Source organism: Cariama cristata, unplaced genomic scaffold (genome assembly GCF_000690535.1).
Source record: "Cariama cristata isolate BGI_N322 unplaced genomic scaffold, ASM69053v1 scaffold3148, whole genome shotgun sequence".
In the NCBI taxonomy this organism is placed as follows: Eukaryota; Metazoa; Chordata; class Aves; order Cariamiformes; family Cariamidae; genus Cariama; species Cariama cristata.
In genome coordinates, this window is record NW_009631483.1 from 25,106 (window position 1) to 49,946 (window position 24,841).

The window sequence follows — 24,841 nt, forward strand, 5'->3', positions numbered from 1 at the left end:
TCAGAGTTCTGAAATGTCAAGCTAAGATAATGGAACTTTTTTTTAAGCACAGTATCATTGGTTTTGATTATTTGTATGTTAATCAGAACTGTCAGCCATCATTGCTTTTAGAAAGAATGTGTAATTTTGATATTATAGCTCTATTTCTAAACTACGCATTTAACTTCCTCTTTAAAAGCTGTTATAGCATAATTCTGTTTTGTGTTAGTTGAAACACTACGGAATTCTTGTGAGTTTACTTATTTATTGATAGTATCTCTTCTTGATGTCACCAGTTTGATTTATAAAATCAAAAACTGATTTGTGGATAATAGATTCTGCTTCCACCTTCGTTTTTGTACCTTATGAAAGGAACACAAATTTGTATTGAGTGCTTGTGGTTTCAAGTTGAGAGTAGATTCCTACTAATTCTTCTGCAGGATTTTTTTTTTCATAAACTGGAAAAGATTGTCTTGTTTAGGAAGAGCCAAAAAACTTGATGTTTGTTCATATATGATAATATTTGATTATATATATTCAAGATTAATATTCTACTTTATAATAAACAGTTTAATTGGATTGTAAGAGTTGCTGCTTAGATGTCAATTATTTTTTTTGTTACCTCTGTAACAGTATTGGTGGTGGATGTGATACAGAGGACCGTATTAGCATTGTTTATCTTACTCAGTTAAGAAAGCTGAAAAAACTCCTTAGACTTTATCCAGTAATTAAAAGCCCCTTGGGGAAGGTATTGGAATCTCCTTTTGGGGAGAACTTTCCTTTCTCTGACTGAATAGAGGAGAACTGTTTGCTTAACTTGAGTTTTTATTAAACCACCCATTTTCTTACTACCCCAAACTTCATGTTTACATCTGTCAGTATATCTGAGACTGCAGCTCTTTAATCATAAGGTTTTTCTCACAGAGGACTTTTCTATTTAATTAAATGTCTAGGATTGTATAGTTATGAATGCTAATGGTTTCAGCATCTACTGTATCTTGGAGGAGGTGTAGGTTAAAGCTGTAGCAATAATTGAAACTAAATGTTGTAATATAATTGGGTGTGTTTATGCAGTTTAAAGCACACTTTCAATGTAGTTTCATTTGGTGCTCTGAGCTTAACTTGGTGTAGCTTTTTGTGAAAGTTCATTCTCATAAAGTGCAGGTTAAATTTTTAAAATACTGTAACCCAGACAGGAGTATTGAAGTAGATCTGATGCCCTTTCTTTAAAACTAGGAAGCAAAAAAGCAGATTTGGCATCACATTTGAATACTGCACTTATATTTAATTTCTAGTCAGTTTGTTGTAAATTAGTTTTTGTCAGTGTTACCTTCACTCAGTTAATAGACAGACTTGCTGCTGCCTAGCTATTACTTAAATGTTCATTGCTAAATGTTGGATATCACGTATTATACCACTTATATCCTTGGATATCCATCTGAGCAGGGTGGAGTTTTTTGTGCAAAGTGAGGTAAAAAACAAGCAAGAAATTCTTTCGTTCAGATCATAAAATCACAAATTGTTTTCTATTTGTGTCAATCCTGATAATAGAGTAGAATATAAATAGACTATAGCATTTGAAGTCTTACTGGGAACAAACACTGTATAGAGGATTAGAATTTAAAGCTATCTTAGTAAAATGGAGCCAATGTTTCATAGTCAAAGAATGAAATGAAGCAGGCAAGTGTAAGTATTACACACCACACGGAAAAATAATGTGGGGACTAATCAAATAGGTATTAGTGAAGCAGAAAAAGATAAGGCGTTACAGAAGATCAGACTGAGAGAGTTGTATGGTGTCAGAGGCAATTTTGCTTTTGTATGATTTAAATGGAAATATTCTGTGTAAAATACAGCTGAAATAGTGTGCTATACTCAGAGTCATGAAGGCTTCATCAGAAGTATATTTAGTTCTAGAAAACATGTATCAAGAGATGAGACTTTGAGAAGGCCTATCAGGAAGAGTACTAAGTTGAAGAAAGTGACCAAAAAGCTTCTGAAAGACTATCATCTGTTTAGTATGAAAAGGCTGATAATGAGGAACTTAAATCTATAAATACGTATCGATTTGTTACAAAGATAATCAGTTGTATTATGTCTCCCTTTTTTCCACTGGAAGTATAATTGGAAGAAATGTTGTTTAATATAAAGTAATTAAAAGTTTAATTGTATATTAGCGAAATGGGTGCTTGAGCTGCAGAACAGTATATACAATTTTGGACATTTTCAAGAATAGTGATTGCAGAATTTGTCAAAGATTGTGCTACTGAATTCTCATTCTGGTTAAGAGATCAAACTACAACAACCTTCTAGTCCACTGGTTTTTCTACTGATATCTAGATTTGTCTTTTGTCTCTTGAGAGTCATAGCAAACGAGCATATTTTGCAGTACCCAGCATAGCCTAAGGTTATAGGCTAGTCTGTTTTGTACCTACTGTCTTTTATTTGACCAACTGGAATAAATGAGAAAAGTGGGCTGATTTAAGGCATACAAGACCTTCCAGTGACCTGGAATGTTACCTGATGTTTGTATGAGATCTAGTTGCTCTAATGGGAGAACAGCTCTGCTTACAACTGCAGTTCCTAATGCACAAGCACAGCAATTTATGCTCAGTTTGTCATACAGGCAAAAGGAATTTCCTGTTTAAGATAAGTTGTTTGTGGTTTTTTTTCCCTCTGACAAACGTTATTTTGGCACTTGGCAGATCTGCTGTAAAAGGAAGAGTGTTTCTGTATTGCTTTTGATGAAAGAGGTGTTTGAGTGCTGGGTATTTTAACTGTTTATACATTAAATGTTTGCAGAGTAATACTTTTTTTTTTTTTTTACTGTGGGTAGGTGGGTTTCTAATGAGGTGAGAAGTGTTGAGAAGAGTAATAACTACTTACGTTAATAGCAACAGATCAGTTTTCTATGGGAATACAAAGGTCAAGATATTTCCTAATACTGGAGAGTTCTGGATTTTCCCTGCCTCTCCCCACCCCTCCCCAATGTATGTAGCATATATAGTATATGTGTGTGTACGTATCCAGTTATATTTGTAAAAGAAATATCCTAAATCCCCAACATGATATTTCTGTAAATTAGTTTTAAATGGTTTGATATGGAAGTGTGTTTTGGAAAAAAAAAAAAACCAAACCTGTGGTGCAAAATTATTCCATCTAATGGGTATTACTGGTTTTTGCTTATTTTCTGAATATGAAATAGGAAGAAAATTAATTTTTATTATTGGATGAATATATATTTCTTCCAAAATACATTAAATAATTCCTCAGCGCTTTATGGACTTATAACTCAAAAGATTTGCTGACAAATTGTTTTCAACATCCTTTGTTTCCATATTTTTTGGTAGGATTTGCCACTATTAAAAGAAAATTGTGAACCATATGTCATTGTTAATAGTTCAAGATGCACAGAGGCTTAGAGTTCAGCACTTTGAATAACATGTATTAGAAAAAGTATAATTTGGATGAAATCAGGAGAAATTTTTACATTTCAGAAATAAATATTCATGTGACAGAGGGGGAAATGAGGTTGGTTTTAAAAAAAATACCTGCAGACTCAAATTTTCTTCAAAACAAGCATGAATCAGACTTGAGTACCTTCAGAAACTGGGTTGATCACATGATTTTCATGCATGAGATTTTGAATGACTTTGTCCAAAACTTTATCTGTTACCTACCTTTCTTGATAAATAAATTTTGAATAGGACTGAAAGGTATCTTGAAATGCTGTGAAACGTATGGTTTCTAAAGCTCAATTTAGTAACTCATAAAAGAGTTGTAGAAAAAAGCATTAATCTGTTGTCAAGAGGAGTGTCATGATCATGAGCCTACACAGTTGGCTTTTGATTAGTCTTATTCCTAAAGGAATATTAAGAACATGGTTTGAGATATTAGAAAGTGTCTAATTTTTGTAGAACTAGAGAAACAGCATGACCAGGTAATTTCGGATGATATCCTGAATCCCTTATTAAAAAAAGAAAGAAGTTGATAAAAGGATACTTCAAGTCGTGTATGTATGACAAATGTGGCATTTATTTTCAGAACAGTTATTTTTTTAGACTCTTTCCATCTTCATTAATTCATAGCAGAAATGCATTCAAACTTGGCCAGATACAGAAAAAAGTGGATGAGGGGACCTGTACTTAAAATGTCATTTTAATCGTACTTTTGACTAAGGAGGCCTTGACTGTTATGTGAGAGACCATAACAGCTTTGAACAGAACTAAGTAACTTCATGTCATTTTTTTTTACCTAGTGTTTTGAATAAATATTCATCAGACTTCTTTTTTCTTATGAAAAAGAAATAGTTATGGTTAGATATTGTTCAAAGTTTTTTTCCTATGGCCTTCTAAAGGAAGGAGAGAGCTTTTTTAATAACAGAAGAGTAATTTTTGTGGTCCAGTTATTTTTTGTTTTACTCTATATTAAAAAATTGAGGAAAATAAGTGTCTAGTACATGCTTTCTTGGGCTTCAATGCAAGAGTCATGGAAGTCTTTTCTTCAAGGGAGTTTGTACATATTTGCAACGTATATATGAATATCTATTTTAAGTAGATGGTCTTGGTTCTGTGTGTTCCATTTACCATCATCCCCAAAGACATGGACCACCCTGGGCCTGTGTAATGTCAAATCATGGAATTTTTTAGGTTTCTAGCTTTCTTGGGCATTTGTTTTGGTTTGGGTTTTTTTAAGCTCCGAACATAAGGCAGAAATCACGTAACTCAGACTTTTTTTTTTAATGGTCTTTTTGGCAGCTACCAGGGCAAGTGGTGCTTTACGCAGTTTAAATACTAGTTCCCAGTTCATTTCCACCTCATATACATCAGTGTTTACTAATTAAACAATGTTTCTATCTACTGACTGTCCTCACATCTTTCAAAGTAATTTTTTTTTGCATATTTGCAGATATGGAACAGTTTTGATTCTCACCTGGCCCTTCATTTGATATCTGGAGAGTTTTTATTGTTTTATCATCCTAGAGAGATGACTTTGTTTAGAGAATTTCAGTTCTGTTTAGAATTCTAAAATCTTAGTCTATCAAAGTCCATCAGCTGCCAAGATCACAGAATACTTTTCTAGTTGAATCCTAGTTTCTAACCCACCAATCCTTCTGGTCATTTTTAACATATGTAGAGTTAATTCAATTCCTTTGCTTTAGGGCTTAAATAATTTTTATGTGTAGTCATGATTTTTTCCCTCCCTTTCACTCCCCCCCACCCCTTTGACATTTTAGGAGAATTAAGTGCTTCTGTTTGTTCTTTTTTTGTTCCTCAGTGGAAGACCATTGATATAGTATATAATTTGGCATGTGGCTTATATCTTTTCTCACTTTTGGATGTACTCGTGACCTCTATAAATGAAGAGGGAGAGAAACTAAGTAGCTTTGAAGGTGCTGTTCGTTTACCTTTGCCTTGAAATTGTGCATATGTGCCCAGAGAACAGGTTCTGAGTTGTGATGGGAAATGCACTAATCTGTCTGTGGAGGTTTGTCAGAGAGATTCTAGTAAAATTGATCAGTCTGAGCTAGAGTACCTCAAGGAACTGTCTCTTAAAGCAAACTTGAATAAAGGTCCTCCACTGAGCAATGAAAGCTGTTGTCCTAAGCTGTCCTGAGTCCAAGTGTCTTGAAGAGATGGTCTTCCAAATAATCCTTTGTCACTGATGGTCCTCTGATGTTTACTAGTAATGAGTTCTGGTTTCTCACAGTAGTTGAATGTTTTGCTTGCGAAGGCAGCATTGAATGAACTTTAAAAGAAAATGGTTGTGTTTCAGGTGTTACCAGTAAATATGCGTTTGTATCAATATGTATGTATGCTCATATGTTCATGCACATCAGTGAAGCAAAAAGAACAATGGTCTGAAATACTGTAACTTTTCAGTTTAAGAAACAAAGCGTGCAATAGCATCCTTCTAGGAGACCAAGATTAAAGTTATCAGCTATCTGAATTACTCACATTTTGCCTGTGAGTATAACTGCACCAGCTTACATTTTTTCTTGAAAATTTAATAAAGGAAGTGTTTGAAATAAGAATGAGGGATGGCTTTTTTCAGCTCTGGCCAAAAATATTTCACAACAGGTTAAATCTTTACTACAGGAAAGACTAGTCAAAATATTCTTTGATGCTTGAATGTACGTCTTTAATAGAAAGGTTTATTAAGGGCATATAATAGGTTGTATAGGGAAGATGGTCATGCTCGTATGAATAAAAGATACTTGTTCTGGGTTTCGGAGATCCAGAAAAGCATGAGTTAAAGAAATTCAAGGTATATCTTTCCAAAAGTGTCTGAAAAGCAGGTGTCAGGATTTGCTTTTCTGAAATTGCAAATATTTGCACATCAGAAGTGCATCCAATTTACGATTAAGGGCTCAAATCTGCACCTGTGTCTCATTTTTTGAGGGGCTGAGAGCAGTTTACTCCTGCTTGCAGTACACAGATTGAATACGTGGTCTTTGTGTGAGTAAATTGGTTATGGTTTTATTTATAGAGAATTATATGATTTCGTTTTGTTTCAATTCAGTTTATATTAAAATAGTTTAAAAATATTTTGATTCCTTGAATAAATAAAAGAAATTATGGCTAACACTTGACTATAATGGTGTTTCTAAAGTAAAATATTTGGGGTAAAATTTTTCATCTGAATTTTACCAGTAGGCATTAAAACCCTTCCCCCTTTATTTGGACAAAAGACGTGAGCTTTTGTAGTTTTGTTGGTGCCGTTGCCAAAGACCAGTGATCTGAATAATGAAAGGAAAATCGCTTGCTGCTTCTGAAAGACAGTAGTATTCATGTTTTGGCCTTAAAATCTAGAATAGAAAACCTCTAAATATTGTCAAGTTTCTTCTCAATGTAACGTAACCACAATACATGAAGCAGTTGTACTCTATAGTTGCAGATGACATTCTTTGTAATGATACAGCTGAAGTGAAATGTAACTGTTTTATTTTATACAGAATCTAAAATAGTTACAGTGGGATGTTATTTAAGGGTGGGAGTTGAATAGTACTTCAGAAGTAACATGATTTAATTACATTAGTCAGTGCTTTTGTATATGCATAGGAATTATATCTTACCGAGTATAAATACTTCAGTCCTGCTAAAAAATAAAATTTAAAAAGAAAATACTAGCACCTAGGCAAAATTCCTGCATTTCAACTGCTGAAAATCTGCCCTGTCATTACTAGCTTCCTCTGACTGCCTTGTTACTCTACAAACACATAAGGCACTTGTAATACATTGATTCAAGAAGGCATGAAACGTATGTACTTTGGTACAAGAAGAGCTTTGTTTTATCCTAATATTAAAAAAAAAGTGGTCTGGTGAATTATAATGATAATATGGCAGTTCCTAAGGTCTTTTGTCATGGGTAAATTTGTCATGTGACTAAAGTTGTGAAACATGTTTATATCAATGGGAAAGTGAACAAAGTTTCTGGAAGTATTTTTACATGAATATGTTCTTTGTTTGGCAGATAATTTAAATTTAATGAGGATGTATACCATTACTAGAAATTAATTGTATGCATAAGCTAACATTTTACTTGGAGGCAGAAAAATTGAGGAATTCCACTGTATAGAAAGTATAAGTAAAACATTTTCATAATGTTCTGCTGATGGAGGAGAATGATGATTTATTCTGAGCTTTGGTTTGGATCATCTCTTAGACCTGTATTGTTTCTGACACAGTTCTTATACTCTTCTTTCACAGTATATGAGGAGTTTTTAAAGTATTTCACTAATTTTATTTTTTTCATCTTCCTACATTTTAAAGGGTCTAGACTGAGAGCAGTATTGGTTTAATTTGGTTTTGGTTCCACAACTGTTACCAAAAAATTACATTAACATTTAATTTAAAATCTTATCCAAAAAGAAGACATCTTCAGTTGAACTGAAGTGTAAAATGACCTGCCCAAGTCTAGGGGAGGCTCTCACAAGGTCTTGCAGAAGTTCTTAAAGACTCCTAAAGCTGATCAAGACTACCGTTAACTATTTTGTTGTCTGCTAATCTAGGAGTCTTCAACATGAAACAGGGAAAAAAAAAAAAGAGCATCCCAAAGCACTTTTGGTTGTGCTAGAAGGCAACTGACCACAGTTGGGTACCCCAACATGCAAAGAAAATAGTTGTTATGCACGGAAGTCGTGATTTAACAATACTTCAGCACAGGAATCTTCATCTAAAGTTGTTAAAAGGAAAATAATTTTTATAGACAGCTCATTCTGTGTATGGCAGGTAGTCCAAAGGTTCTTGGTAGTAAAAGCTAATATAGCCTCTGATCTCATTTTATTCAACTAATGAGAAGGTTGGAGTTGACCTTTCCTACCGGTTGTGAGGTAGCAGTGAAGGGCTATGAAACTGAAGATGAAAAGCCTAAGTTTGATGCAGGAAAAAAAAAGGCGCAGCCAAGGAAAGATAAGGGGAAAATGGTAGCCTGGTTAGTGTTCATAAGGATTCTGAGTATCTGTAGAGCAAAACTGCATTTGTTAAAATTAGGGTAATGTTGCAAAAAAATCAAAGGGCAGAATGGAAAAAGAGTAGGTGAGATTTTTTTCAACAGTATGGAGAAGAAGAAAGAATTTTCCTTTTGTGTGTGTATTACATTCATAGTTTCGTGTTGGATTAACTTAGGCTCTCTGACTTCACACCAAAATTGCGTAGAAGTCCTCTCAGAATAGCAAGGAGTTAAATTTGTACTTCCTTATTAACTCTAAGCAGTTTGCTGCAGCCTCTCAGCCCTGAAATTTTGCTGTTTCATTATTTCCAAAGTATCATCTCAGCCGTTTTGTCCTCAGCCTGCCAGACTTTATGGTGCCAGGGAGACCTCTGTCTCCTCTGACATGTGTGTAGAGGAGAGCTACCCTCAGTCTGTTAAGAGCTACTACTGGAAAAGAGAAGAGAAAAAATTAAAGAGTCTAGCTATGTAAGTAACTTGTTAGCAGGACCTTAGTTGTACTGTAGTGCCAGGCTAGCAGATAATGGAGTACAGAGGATCTAAATGTGTAGGTAAGGAACCTGGAAGACATACAGCCAGAATGTGACAGGTTCAAGCTGCAGGTGATGTTTAAGTTAAAGATGGGAGTGACAGAATGAGATTTCTAGTTTGGGTGGAAGGAGACAATTCTAGATAAAGTGGTTTGATCTGTGAAGGTGATAATTGGATTTGAAGATTAAGATGTGAAAGGAAAAGAAAGAAAACGACTGACAAAACACTGAGGAATCTGCATAGGAAACAGCAGAGAATGAGGAGAATCTTGAAAGAAATGCTGAAGGAGTTATTGGATAAGTAAGAAATTGGGTATCACAGAAACTGATGAAAGATAAGATTTCATGAAGAAGTAAACTGTGTTTTACAGTGGGAAGGGTCAAGGAGCTTGAAGATAGAATATTGGTTCTGCTGTGTATCTAAGAAGTTATTGGAAGTTTTGGCAAGAACATTTCTCATTGTTAAAGGCAATTTTTTTAAAGGATGAAATGAACAGAGGGAGACTTCAGGGAACAGTTGTAAATAGTGCACTTTTTAGCTTGGCAATGAAAAGACAGGAAGTACAATGATAGTCCTATAGATGCATGAGGCACAAATGTTCTAGTATCACTTTATTTTTCTATACCTTAGAATATATGAACCTGTAATAAAAAAGAAAATGTAGGGTAATAAATTTGCTCTATTCAGTTTCAGGACTGATTCTTCTGGTTAGTAACATAATCTGTGTTCAAATTGAAGAATAGGCATAAGATTACATAAAAATTAGTTATTTGATATGTACCTAATAAAAAGATTTCAAACTATATGCAGACAGTTGCCATAGGGAATTTTGGTGAATTACAATTTAAATAATTTTGAACTTTCCCTTATAGCAGAGAGAAACTAGTTGCTTTAAAGAATATACATTAGATATATGTGTGTACAGCAGGTTTTATTCTTTACTTCATTGTTTCTAAATTATGTTAAAGGGAAAGCAACTGTGAATAAGAATTTAATGATTCAGCCTGAAAAATACATTTAAAATGCCCTTAAATATCTCAATTGTGCTTGCAGCTGTTCACAGCAATTCTTTAGTAGTTAAGATGGGAAATTGACGTGTTTTTATTGTAAGGTATTTTCAAAAGTTCTTGGAAAACCAATAGCATTAAGCAAAGAAGATCTGCCAAGAATTAAATGTTAGATATCCATTGTTTCCTGGTTATGTTTTGCATATTTATTTGTTGTGGTATGTACCTGTTGTTCTGACTTTGTTTTACTGCTCTGTATGTAAAATTTATGTGCAATAATATTAAACCTGAAGGAGGAAACTCGTTTGCCGAAAGATAATTTGGCATATATGTTTTGCAGGTACCTTTTGATATATAATCCTATGGAGCAAGAGCGATTTTCAGTGGTTTCAGTCAGTGTGAATTCACCCAGAGTTAAATTATTATCTCCTTTGGGAAAGCCTGTTACTGTCCAGATTAGTGCTGTTTGGGAAGGAGCAACTACAGTATCACATGAAGCATATCAGGTATGCTGCTTTAAGTAAAAAGCATTAAAGTATTTTGACAGATACTGTAGCTTCACAGTTGATGAAAATTGAAAGCATACTTCAAATACTGGCAATTGTCTTCTGCAGATAATGCCATTAATTCAGTTATTTTAAGGAAAAAAATAACATACGTATATTTAGCATTAATGTTTCTTAAACTGATAAGTTATTAAACTTTCGTAATATGGTGTATTACATTTAAAGGGTCAGTTTCAGCTGCAGGAACCGAAAATACTGGATGTGTGTCTTTTTCCTCGACTTTCTAAAGCTGCTTTTTCCTTCAAATGATAGTCTAAACACAGTATCAGTCTGTCTGTGCTCAAGCACTCCAGCTGGAAGATTTTGTAAGTGCAATGGCCTAAGCAGTTAGATTCAGAATTTTTTTTTTTCCCTCTTCCAGTTATAGAGGCTGGATAGTAATCTCTATTACTCTTCAACTCAAGCTAGGCAGATGACTTTGAGTCCACCTCTTGGTTTTGGTTTTAAACAAAGTTTCTGAGAATTTTTGATTCATACATCATTATAGAAGATTGTCCTCAATGATCACCCATCAGAAACTGTGTTTTGTTAAATTCTTAGTGATACGATAGTACTGCGTTACTATAATAGTACTGTATTAGTTTCAGACTTACATTCTTAGTCTGATTCCTTTTGACTTGGGAGCCAAGTTGAACTTGTTTCAGGATAATATTCCTGTGACAATAATTCAATAAGTGTGTCTTGGTTGTCCTCCAAAGGGATAATTATTGATAGTTGTGGGTTAACCCCAGCCAGTGGCTCGGCCTGACACAGCTGCTTGCTCACTGCCCCCAGTGGGATGAGGGAGAGAGTTGGAAGGGTAACAGTGAGAAAACTTGAGGACTGAGATAAAGACAATTTAATAGGTAAAGCAAAAGCTGTGCATGTGAGCAAGGTGAAATAAGAAATTCATTCACCGCTTCCCATCAGTAGGCAGGTGTTCGGCCATCTCCAGTACAGCAGACTCTGTCACACATAAGGGTTACTTTGGAAGGCAAGTGTGATCGCTCCCTATGTTGCCGCTTCCTTCTTCTTCTCCCAGTTTTTATTGCTGAGCACAATACCACATGGTCTGGGGTATCCCTTTGACCAGTTGGGGTCAGCTGTCCTGGCTGTGTCCCCTCCCAACTTCTTGTGCACCATCAACCTGCTCGCGGGTGGGGTGAGAAGCAGAAAAGGCCTTGATGCTGCGTAAGCAGTGCTCAGCAATAGCTAAAACATGCCTGTGTTAATCAATGTTGTTAATATCAAAACATAGCACCAGTATGAGTTACTATGAAGAAATTTAACTCTATCCCAGCCAAAACTAGTACAATAATTAACGCTGTTAATTGCATGAAGGAGAAATGAAATTACGTAGCTGTACCTCAAATTCTTAACAAGACCACTTTGGAGATGTACCTTGTATATCACTCTTCTGTGCAGATTACATTATAGCTCCTGAATAACAACAGACTAAAAACAAGACAGTTGTCTTATATTTTGCTATTTAAATTTGTTGATTTTTAAATGCAGCTTAAGTGGTAAGTAGGATCTGTGTGCATTTGATATGCTACACACACATCTTTAATGTACAGCAAATATGCTTAGAACTGCACATCATGGCTAACATTCTTTTTTTAACAAGAATCAAAATTATTATTACATTAATATAACAGTGATCTTGATGCTAAGCAAATTAGTGATGCAGACATTTTTGTTTGCTAATTCTTTCTAACATGCTTCTGTTAATTTTGGAATGTCGTTTGTAATTGCATATTCATTTATGGGATATGGGAAAAATTCAGTCATCATAAAATTATTGACGCAAAAGGAGTTACTCTGAGCATAAATTTGGTATAAAAAGTTGATAATTTGGTATTTTTAATAATGGCTTCTTCTTTGCTCCCAACAGATCTCTTTCGTGGCACACCTACCACCTCTGGGGCTTGGAGTTTACCAGCTTTTGGAGGTTCAGAGTTCAGAAGCACTTTTAGCAGACTATGATATATACATGAGGAACAGTAGGCAGGAGAAGCCAGACAGACTTTTCAAGATAAAGGAGATGCAGAATTCTGTGGATAATATAGTCTTAGAAAATTCTTACATGAAACTGTGGTTTTCTGGAATGTCTGGATTACTTGAGGTGTGTTGCATTATATTTTGAAACACTTGTGTGTTTTAAGAACTTCTGGTTTTATTTGTGGAAATGTAAATGTGTCAGCTATTTCAAACATGATTCTCTGTCCTTAGAAAATAAATACCAAAGAAGATGGTAAAAATCATCAAATGAAGGTGGAGTTTGCTTGGTACGGAACTACAAGTAACCGGGATAAAAGTGGAGCTTATCTCTTCTTACCAGATGGAGATGCCAAGGTAAATCTGTTTGCAGAGAGATTCTGATCTTGAAGTAGCTTGAAGCATTCTGCAAATACAGATTGGAAGAGCTAGTTTTCCCCAACAGTGAAACACAACTATGTGGCTAGGAATAATGACATCAGTTATTGAAATGATTGGCAGAACTTCATACTTCATAACCCTAGATTTGGGTAAAAACACAGCATTAATTTAAAGCTGTAAAAATACACAAAATATTTATGATTCACCAAAAAAATAAGATGCTACCGTTGCAAAAAATCCGGTGAGATGTGGCCGTTCACTGTCAATAAAATAAGTTCATTTTCACTTCCTATGGTGAAATGCATCGGACATACTGATTCATTTCTGCGTTCTTTCTCTTTTCTGATTCCTTTATTGTGAATGAAGATCTTCCAGTTCAGAGTGCAGTACTTTTTAGCTGATATTCACATATGTAGTTTAATATAGTAATTAGGATACTGAGTCCCAACTGATGAATGTAAAGATGGAGTAGCAAACAACTGTTCTGATTTAGTTGGCTATGGTTATCTGTATTTTTAGCAGCATAGTTACTGGAGGGCAGCAGCATATGCCTATTAGTTTTCAAATGGGAAATTCAGAAATAACAATGTTTTTATACTGACTTAATTACTATACGGAATCTACTATACCAATTTCGGAACTGGAAAGGTGATATTTCAGAAGGTAAATGATGAAATAAGGAACACTTTTAAGAAGTTAGCTAGCTTGCAGCATACTACTTCTGCCCAGTTTCTCCTGGGGAAACTTAAGTTACATGCATAAGGCAAACTGGGAGCTCTATGATTAGCACTTCAGGAAATAAGCAAGGGTAATCATGCTTTTTTTGTTTGTTTGTTATATTTGTAAATCAGTCTGGAAGCAGACAGAACAGTTTCCTTTCCTTTTAGCAGTCTCTCCTAGAAGCACACATTTTGAGGTCTGTGAGTTGGCAGTTTTAAACCATTTATTATATTTAGTCCCATGATTGTTTGCATCAGTTATGTTCAACAGGATTCATTTAGTCTTAATTTTTAAATGTCAGTGGTTTTGATCTGTGAATATCTGTACAATATCACTTATGTTTTTTAATTCTTACCTTTCATCAGCTGCATGGTCACACTTCTATTTTAGATGCTACTTCGTCTTTTGCTTATAAAAGCAATAATCACTAAATCTAACAGTTACATAATTTCAACTACATTTTGGATTATTTGCTTTATAAAAGTAGTCTAGACAAATCTAGATAGCAAATGCTATGGTTTGAACAGAAAAAGTCTGTCATGCCTGCAAGCACGGTTAGAAAACAAGGTACATATTGAACTTTTGTAAAAAATGAAATTAAAGTACATTTTTAGTTAACATTAAAAAGGATGGTGTGTTCAGCTTTTGTAACTTTTTATGCAATAAAAATGAAATCATGATACTTCTAAAAATTCTGCTTCATTAATATGCCATAAGGCTCATGTGACTTGCATTTTAATAACATTAATTAAGTTATCCCACTGGGAATAACAATGTAATTCTGCAGTAGTTTCTAAAACAGTTTTAACTAATGATTTCTGTCTTGAAAGAAATGCCATCTGTTCAGGGTTCTCAGTGTGAGGTGGATTGACTAATATTTTCTAAGTCCTTGTGTGGAGTGGCAATAGGATAGATTACAGGAAGTTTTCTTGATTTTTGGCTAAGTGTTTGTTTTCCCTATCCCCCCCATCCTGTGTATTACTGCAAAATTTGATGTTGAGTAATTTTCCTCTGGTATGAGTACAGTTATGTGTTTTTCTTTGCCTTTGTTAACTGGTTGTTTTATCACCTGGTAAGTCTTTTGGTTCCTTTCTTTTCCGTTCTGCAATACTCAGAAATTATTTTTCTTCATCTAGTTCAATCATCTGTCTTACTGTAGTACTTATATAGCCTTTTTAGTCTTGGATTCTTCTGCCAGTTTGATTTTGGAAACTCGGTGCTGTAACATGCTAGGTTTGCAGGCTATGCCTTAAAGCCATGTCACTTTAGAATACTTGACACATACAGTGCAGCTCTGATCATCACTAGGCAGTTATGAGTGGATGTCATGTTTTCTGCGGATAATGGTCCGTGTACATTCTAGTACACAGATCTGAATCTTTCAAGAGGTTCCTTGGATTAATCGTCTTTATGGCTGACCTAAAACTAGCCTGGAGTACTGCAAAAAGTACATTCTTTCTAAGAAGTAAGCCTCTTGTACCAGCACTAAGTTGGACATCAGCAGAGACCTGAGTTAATGACAGTGATTTACACAGTATTAAATAGAAGGTATACTGAACACCGTTAACTCTTTGTCACTGCTCTGGAAAGAATAGCTGGACTTAAGGCTCTACAACACCATGGCAAACATTGCACTGGTGCAGCTAGAGAGCCTCCAATAAGAACAGTCTCTGGGGTTGTGGCATAGGGTCTTGACCATGGATGATGTTATCCCTGCTGTCTGAAGTGTGAAAATAGTTCAGAGGCAGCCTCAGGTCAGGACACCAGTGTGAGGTCCAGGACAATGACACAGAGCAGAGGCTCCATGCTGCAGCTCTGGTGGTAAGGCAGTGCTCCTACTATGTCTTTTTATTTTCTGCAAAATAGAACAAAGGCAAGGTACTAGGGAAAAAGACAGGCAATATCTTAATTTTTTTAAACGTCAGTGCTGCTTGGCTGAATGACAATGTTACCAAGGTTTGGAAGGAAGGGACTTCCTTGAACCTCACAACAAAGGTAAACAAAAGCATCTTGCTTATGAAGGAAAAACATGTTTGTGTCTCTTGTGATTTTTGTGAAGGATGGCCATAAACTTTGAAACTGTTAAATTTCTGTATTTTCTTTTATGTATTCAAGACAAGTCAGTATGTGACAACCTACTTACTAGCCATGTTCAGTATCAGTATGGAATACAACAAAGCAGTATTTTCCAAAGAGTCAGATGCTAAGTGTTTGTGGGATCAATCTGAGTGGTTCATTTTCTTGTTTACAGATCAGTTTTTCAGAATCAGAATGGACTGGTTTTGGTAGACCTAGGCTGGGCAATTGTGATTCTCCCTCAGGCAGCTGTGTCTATGCACACATGTATATACTAGTTGGTGTATGTACTTAGGTACTAACAGAATACTTAAGAAAAGAGATTAAGCTTTTTTTTTTATCCTGCAGGATCTCTGGTGCTAGAGCTTTTCTCCCTTTTTTCCTCTTCACACTTTGTCCCCGTGGTTGGACTTCCTTTACTGATGATGATCTCTGACTTGCATAGCTGCAGCTGCTCCTACTAGCTTCAAGAAACGTTTTTCGTGACAAGTCCTTTTTTAATCTGTCAGCATTACCTATTGCCTCTACTTCTCAGAGAAGAACACATATGTGAGTTATCTAAATGCTTGGCCTTCAAACCTAAGGAAAAGATAATGGTATCTTTCTGCATTTCTGTGAGTGAGATTGCGATGTTCCACTGCCCAGAAGGAGAGAGACTGGAGTATCCCACTGTATCCATCTTCAGATCTTCCCTCTCAAAAGGGCAGGGATCATCATTCAAGCATAGTATACTTACTTTTATTGCTTGCCTGTTTTTGCATGCCTGATAACAGGAAAAGACAAGGACACAGGGACCGTTACCTGGAGGGTGCTCACAATATTCAAGAATTGTCTGCCTTGGAAGTGTCTTTTCTTTCCTTGCTGCTATGCATTTTTCTCAAGAATCATATCTATTGTCTAAAAATTTGCCCCAGATATTGGTGGGGTTGTTTTTGGAGACAAAAGTATTAAAATGATAACTGTGTCTCTTCTGCCACGTAATTCTTAAAACACGGTTCTCAACAGCTCGTAGTATTTGATTTCCACCACCCCCTTGCCTCCCCAAAGCCCAGCCTCATACCCTGCCAAATGAAGAGTAATCTGCTATTGAGGAGCAACTTTTCTTGAAGGCTCTGTTTTGAGTTCTTTTTTAAAAATCTTGGGCAGATCAAGAGTCTGTGTTAGAGAACTTTCCTCTGGCCATAGTTTATTTGACTTCCACATCAATAGTGTACTGCACTGCCAGAAATTTCTAGGCCACACTAAGACGGTTAGTAGTGCTTCACTTCACTACAAGGGGAAAGGCTTATTGCCCATGCTTCAAGCCTTCAGGCTGCAATATGCCATGCCAGCTTCTATGCAAGCCAGTAAACCTTTTAAGTGAAGGCATCTCTCCAGTTATGTCTACCCCTTGGCACTTTGGCACCCAGTTTGATGCAAAGTCTTTTGAGATACCTCAGGGAGCTATAGAATATTTTTTTTGCTCCAAGTATTCTCCCTTAAAATTTCTAGCTTGCTTCCCCGCCACCCCTTCTTTCAAACGGAGGTTGTCATATTTTTCTGGAACATGAGTACTGAAAATGGTTTCTGGACCCTTTGACCCATAGTTCTGTTTTCCTGTTTCTGAAAATACTGTTTTCGAGGCTCAGCAAAACCTGCCACAGCAGACTGCTTAATCTTGTACAATGGAACTCATTCGAGTGGAGCTGAGGGGAACAGATTTTACAACAACTGGTCATTTTAACTGTTTAGGAAGTGGAGTCTTGAGACTACCGCTGGTTATGAGACCCAGATATTTTTATTCCTAATTTAAGGTCTGAGTAATCATAGAATCCTTCATGCTGGAATGTCATGTAGTCCAAGCTCCCACTCAAAACAGAGTAAATACTGAATTCAGTCCAGGGCTTTGTCCAATCAGTTTTGCAAATAGCCCTATTGTTGTTCGTTCCTTCTACTTAGAAAGGAAAGTTGTTTCTGTCTGAGTAGTAAGAGGCCTATATCTGCAACTTAGTCAGACATTCATATCAAAATTATCTTTATATTTCATATCCAGGATCAGGATCGTTTCATAGGCCTCTGTGCATCCCACCAAGGATCTTTACAATGATACTAGAATAATTGCACATTCAATGCATAAAGATGTTTCCCTACTGAAAAGCCTGATTCATGGAAAAGTTTTCAGTGTGGCAAACCTGGTCAGTTATCTCTTTATATGTTCTGAACTCAGTATGTCTCCAGATGCCTACCAAGAAATCACTTTCTAGGATTAGTGCTTTTCTGGGCACTAAATATGAATTAGGAGGCTTCCCTGTTCTCTGAGTACCATATTTTTTGTTCATTTTTCCTGTTTGCCCAACAAGCAGGAAGCAACAGGCATCCTTGAGAACTCAGGGATACATTATATCTCCACTCCTTGTATCAGAAAGAACTTGTCTAACCCCCAAAACCACATGATAGCGTGTGCCTTTGTAACTCTCCTTCCTCATTTGTACCTTTTCCCCGCATTGTGTCTGAATTGGAGGCTTGCAAACTGGTTTTGATACATTTCTCTTAATGCATGTGCTAGTGGAATTGCAAATTGTGATTAAAAAAAAATTTATTAGCTTTGGACAATATCTGCAAATTAATCTGCAATTAATATTACAATTAATGCCTTTTCCTATCACCTCATCTTTCTGTATAGTTTGAAATGGTAAATATGATGGACTTTATCTTCAGCGAGGGAGCAGATCACGCTACATGAGCAACTTGGAGACTCTGGTGTGTGAATTTAGTGTTTGTGGCAATATCCGAGAATCTGAGAGCTGTTAAACACGTCTCATTTCAACTTTCTACTTGTATGGGAACAATGAATTTTGGTAGTTGTTAATGTCACCATCATGTTTTATACGAACAAGCTTGATGGAACAGAGTTCCTCCCAAGTATTTTTTTTTTTACTTTTTGTTTTTAAAAAAGTTACTTCAGCTAGTTCTTTTTCTTTTTTTAGTAAGTGCACACACTTTTGCATTCCTCTGTCACTCATCCAGCGTCTCTCCATTTTGTTGGTTTGATCCTGGATAGCTCCAGTCAGAGCCCTAGTGAGAAATGTTCTTACAAACAGAAGTAAGATCATAAGATACGTGTTACTTTGCTAATAGAATGTATTTGGCAGGCTGCTGTTTGTGTAAGTAGTATTCTCCTGGGTAATAATTGGCAAGGGTATTTGCTTGGCCTGAAGATGCTGAGTTTCTCATTTCATTTTCCAAGAGTTCCTTTAGCTGCTGTTTCAGTTCTTCATTGCTGTGAAGAAGCAATGAGGATCTTTGAGGATCTTCATGTTGCCTGACCCTGCAGGTAGGAGTTTGAAGGATTTGATTATTCCACCTTTCTGTCAGTAATCCAGTTCCTCTGTGATTAAAATCTAAACATAGACTTCTAGGAACATGTAGTCATAGATTAAGTGAGTATGTCTTCTCTACCTATGTGTGATAGATAAGCAGATGGATAGCAATGTCTTCTGCCAGAAGAAAGGCAAAGATTCGGTAGTCTACATTTACAGATCTTGGCAGTTTTTCATGGAAATAAGAGAACCTAAGAGCCAGCTCAAATTCTAACCTGAGATCTGGTCTTCAGACTTCCTTTTTCTCAGCATATTAATTCACCTGTCCTCTGTGCCCTCTTAATGCCATGCTCCTCCTGTATTTCTCAGCTAGCAAATGGATTTTGCATAATAGATAACACTTGTCTGTCTTACTGACAAGTTGAGACCCCTTGGAAGGTTCCCATCATTTTTTCATGTCCACTGTTAAGGAGTTCAAAAGACTCTCCTTATTTGGGTTTTTGTACTGATAACTGGATAAAACATTGCTGTAAGATGATCAGTAGAAAAATCACCCACTCCCTAAAACAACCCATCTTACTGAAGTGTAAGCAGCTGTGGCTCCTCTCCCAAACTCCTGTACAAAGTATTCCTCTAGTTCATAGCTGCAGAGTTGTGTCTTGGAGCTCTGGCAAAGCTTTTATTAAACAGTGTTCTGTCTGAAACTTTAAGAATAAACATGTGAATAAAAAGACAGGCTTTTATTCTTTGAAAGTGTCTTTCAGTTTCTTCTTTTCACAGTGAAGATTTCAAGAAGTATTGTGCAATATACATACAGTTATATGCTCAAAGAATAAGATTGGATTATATGTACCTGTACTTGTTCTTCTCTGACATGTTTTTATCTGTACGTAATCTTGATTTCCTCTCTTCCTCAAGATACATTTGCTCTTTTTTACCTTGCTTGAGAAAAAAGGGCATGGTCTGTCCTTACGTGTCCTGGTTTGGCTAAAAGAGGCCCATTTCTTCTTTCAGTAGATGTTCCTTCAGTTAAGTTTCTTCTAAGTAACTGCACTTTCTGAAGTTGATTACATGTTTTTCAGATAGTGTCTGCTTTTAGAATTGATAACGTTTGATGTCCATAGTCGTTACTAAACTAACGGTAGGCTTGGTATGCAGAAAGGCTCTTTGTACTTATTCCTGTGGGAATCGAGGTCACTGTTGGCTCTCTTGTGTTCCACAAGTGAAAAGGTATAAAAGGGTCACACCTGCGGGAAAGTGTAGATGGGACAGGTGACAAAAAAACTGATGAACGAAGTATTCCATCCCATACACCTCATACTCAGTATAGAGCTAAGGGATCGCGGTGATCAGCCCTTCTTCTTTCATGGCCAGCATCCCTGTGGGTGTCCTGTCATTCTCCTGTCTCTGATCCTGATCCATGAATTCCTGAATCCAGTTCCTGTCTGCTGCTGAGTCCAGTCTGGGAAGTTGCGGTGCCTGTCCTGCTGCATCAGCAGTGCGAGCTGCCACGGCTTGCAATTCCGTGATGATCACTGAGAAGCTCAATACTGGTTTTGTACATTTTTATTTCTATTAGTAGTAGTCTTAGTATTAATATTATTATGCTCTTTTTATTGTTACTGTTTTATTAAAGTTGTTTTAATTGTCGAGCCTGTAAGTCTCTCTCCCTTTTCTCCTTTCCTTCCCCTTCTGGGAGGGAAGGGGTTAATTGAGAGCATCTGTTGTCCACTTTAATTTCTGGCCCAGCCTCGAAGGGTGACATTGTGACATTGATACATACATGAGGAGGACAACCACCCTCTAAGAGCTTTCTACTTAGATCCCTCCGAATAACATGTTTTTCAAGTATTTTGTTAGGTTTTTTTGAGTGAAGTCTTTATTACTGCTGTTGCCCTACTGTAGTAGTTCCATGTGGTTTATTTTCATTTTTGGCTTTGTAGACACTTAGTATTTAACCCATTTTTACCTTTGTAGTCATCCATGTATTTCTATATAGCGTATACAGTTCAATTTGGGATCAACTATTTAAAAAAAAAAAAGTCATCATTTACTTAGCCAAGACTCAAAATACTGTGACTACATGGAAAAATAATTTTCTTCATCTCTTTGGTTTCACTGAGTATGCGAAATTTCTGTTAGTCTTTGAGAGACACTAGTAAGAACCTGGTGTCCCTCTTGAGGTTTCTTAATTGTTCCCAGCTCTACACTGCATTCCAGGGGGCTCCCCTGGCAACTGTAGCTCCTTTTGATGAAGAAAAAGATGCCTCTCTCTCTTTCAAAAGGATATGCAAACTGATCCACAAGACAGTGTAGAGGCAGCTTTCCTCATGCAGTGTGTACCACTGATATAGTAAACTGTGAGCAAACCAAACGGACAGTTAAACCATCTGCCACAGATTGTGAAACTACGGTATTTGATTACTGGTTAGAAATTATAATTTTGTTAGCAAAAAAAGCTCAATCCACATATTTGCAGTATTAATACATTACTGAGTCTGTCTGTAGGCCTTGTATCAATTAATTCTCATAAAATACCTGTGAGATATATAATAAGGGTTATCCTAATTTTTGTTAAAGGAAAAGTGAGGCTCTGAAGAGAAGCTGCTGAATTTCAGATCAGGAGTAATTTCATAATTCTCAATTTTTAGACTAGACTTAGATACAAAACAATTTTTTAAAAATAAAGACTATTTAATAGTTATTAAATACTTTGATTTCTTGACACTACTTTTATGCAAAACTTTCAAAATAATTGTTCTAACTTTCTGTTTTCTTTTTGTAGCCTTATATTTTTACAGATCCACCTACCATAAGAGTTGCTCATGGAAGGATTTTCTCAGAAGTTGTATGTTTTTTCCACCATGTGACACATACCATGAGACTGTATAAAGTCCAGGGTAAGAGTTGTGAAATTCTGTCTTTTTCAGCAGTTATTTTTCATCACTGCAGTCTTGGATCCTACCTGTCTTTTTAATGTTCAAATGCACTTCTGAACTAGTGCAGAATTCATCAGACTGAAGTCTTTACTGAGTCCAGCGCACCGTGATGCCTTTCTGAGGATCATACTGGCATACTTAAACTCAGCAGATTTGTTGGAGATACCTCTCAATATTAGGAAATTTTTTAGTCTAAATTACCTACAACGGAGTCCTGTACTTTACTGGGTCATCTGAATGCTGCAGGCAGCTGTAAATTATGAAAATGAGGAAAAAAATTTTAGAAACACCTTGGAGATGATGTAAAAACATAGTTTCTTTCATAGCTTCAAACTTATTGATGGAGATACAACAATATCTTCTGTAAAGTCACGAAGAATGTAAAGTTATTTGTTAGTACCATTAATAGTGAAGTCTAGTTTACTCCACAAGTGTAGGCATGCTTTAGTTACCTGTGACCTTCCTCTTTATGTCCTTTATTTTCTTGGAAGAGCTTGTGACAATCAGCTGTGTTTGTTGAGGGGCACCAGCACTGAACACTGGGTTATTGACTCCTAGGACATAACTTCCCATCAGTTTTGCCTGCTTTTCCTTCAGTGAGGCTTGCTTTGTTTTTTTCCTTGTACTGTTCAACTACTGATTTCCAAGAAAATTCTAGGAAAACAATAGCTTCAGAAACTCTGTACCCTTCCAAACTTGATGATTAAATTGGCCAGTGAAAAATGTAGAAGTGGGAAGAAATCCTAGTGCAATTGTATAAACTTATTTTCCTGTAGAAATTTGACTTAAAATGCTTACATGTATATTTTCAGTTGTTCATCTGTTTGTATTTACTCTGCTGGATTTTATCTGAGATACAGAAGCATTGACTAATATTTTCAATGCTTCAAGGAACTTAAGCATGTTTTGTATTAGCATTGCTTTTACTGTAGGTGTCAAAATTGTCTGCACAGTTTTAAAAAATCTTATTTATCGTATTTAATTATTTTTCTAAACACCTTCAAAAATAAATAATGGACCTATAAGTATTTTAACTTTCCCTTGCACTTTTCCTTATTCATTTTAAGTTTCAGAAATAGTATTGCCAGCAATGCCTACTTTACATTGCACAGAACTGATCTGTGTGATTTTTATTTATTTTTTTTTTAGTTGTAATATATTTCTCTTTAGAACTAAAATTGATTCAGATGCTTCATTTTTTTATGGCATAAGTGTATACTTCGAAGTTTGAAATTCCTAGAGTTTACCTATATGCCATATACTGATCAGAGTTCAATTACCAGCTTGTCCGATACAGTAATTCTAGATCAAACTCTAGATCAAATTCCTTGTCAGTGCAAACCAAGATGTTGTATATTAATTTGTTGTTGAAGATCCTGAGGAAACATGTTTGTATTCAAGATCATATTTTTTGGTTCTACACGACCAATATGTGAAATAGGCTTAGTTTAGGAAAAAAGGTACTTTGAGGTCAAGATGTACTAAATTGCCAAAAATCTGAAAAGAAAGTTACTTTGCTGCATGGGTTTCAGTAAATTCAACTTCTTAGCAAGGAGGGAACTTATATGAGGAGGATGTTTGTTGTAGTGAAGGGGAGGGAAAAAGCCTGAAAAGTCTCTCTTTTGGTTAGGATTAAGTTGTTTGGGTTTTTTAAACATATTTCTTTGTCATACTCCCTTATCTTTTATTCATTAGTAGGTGCCTACCAGAACTATTATACTTCCCTTTCACAGTTCCCAGAAAATGAGTTGTCAGTGAAAATCACTTGCTTGCCAATTCCTAACACATAAGTTTACCTTTCATTTTGAGTGCACTATCTAGTTTTTTTCTGTCTTTTTGACATTTTTTAATTCATCACACTGTTTCAATACTTACACCATTATCTATCCAGTCATCATGGTAAAGTCCTGTACTGTGCTCCCAGCTTTTACAAGGAAAAATAATGCAATTATTTTATATAGTTTCTTTGTTTACTTTTGTAATGTGTTTTTATTTTAATTTCTTCGTATGAAATGGCCTTTTTCAGAGTTTTGAAATTGATGACCTTGCATCAGTGTTTTGCTGAAGTCTGTTTCCTGGGCTTTGTAAGAGAAGTTATTTATATAGCATTACTTCGATTACTTCAATCATGAAATGATAGAGTTCTTGATTCTTGGAGAAGTAAGGAGAGGGCTCAGCCAAACCGCTGCCTTGGACTTCTGGAGGGCAGCCTTTGGCCTGTTCAGGAGCCTAGTTGATGGAGTCCCTAGGGAGGCAGTCCTAAAGGGGAAAAAGGGGTCCAGGAAGCCTGGACATTCTTCAACAAGGAAATCTTGAAGCCACAGGAGCAGGCTGTTCCCGTGTGCTGGAGGACAAGCCAGCGGGGAAGAAGACTGGCCTGGCTGAACTGAGAGCTTTGGCCAGAACTCAGGAAAAATAGGAGAGTCTGACCTTTGGAAGAAGAGGCAGGCAACTCAGGAGGACCACAAGGATGTCATGAGGTCATGCAGGGAGAAAATTAGAAGGGCCAAAGCCCAGCTAGAACTTAATCTGGCCACTGCCATTAAAGATGATAAAAAAATGTTTCTATAAATAGATTAGCAACAAAAGGAGGGCTAAGGAGAATCTCTATCCCTTATTGGATGAGAGAGGAAACGTAGTAACAAAGACTGAGGAAAAGGCTGAAGTACCTAATGCTGTCTTTGCCACAGGCTTCAGAAGTAAGACCAGTTGTTCTCCAGGTACACAGCCCCCTGAGCTGGAAAACAGGGAAAGGGAGCAGAATGCAACCCCCATAATCCAAGGGGAAATGGTTAGTGACCTGCTACACCACTTGAACATGCACAAGTCTATAGGACTGGATGGGATCCACCCAAGGGTACTGAAAGAGCTGGCAGAAGTGCTCACCAAGCCACTTTCCATCCTTTATCACCAGT

General features: G+C 36.2%; 1 protein-coding gene across 1 annotated transcript in view; it reads left to right on the top strand.

The window, feature by feature from the left end:
* The window catches only part of LOC104166130 (alpha-mannosidase 2-like), a gene marked incomplete at its 5' end in the record, with an annotated part of 54,856 nt that overhangs the window by 25,100 nt on the left and 4,915 nt on the right, over nucleotides 1-24,841 (top strand). The window contains 4 exons of the mRNA XM_009705960.1: nucleotides 10,309-10,474; nucleotides 12,408-12,638; nucleotides 12,746-12,868; nucleotides 21,773-21,887. Of these exons, the coding sequence (XP_009704262.1) occupies nucleotides 10,309-10,474; nucleotides 12,408-12,638; nucleotides 12,746-12,868; nucleotides 21,773-21,887 (635 nt within the window). The remainder of the gene's footprint in view (nucleotides 1-10,308; nucleotides 10,475-12,407; nucleotides 12,639-12,745; nucleotides 12,869-21,772; nucleotides 21,888-24,841) is intronic.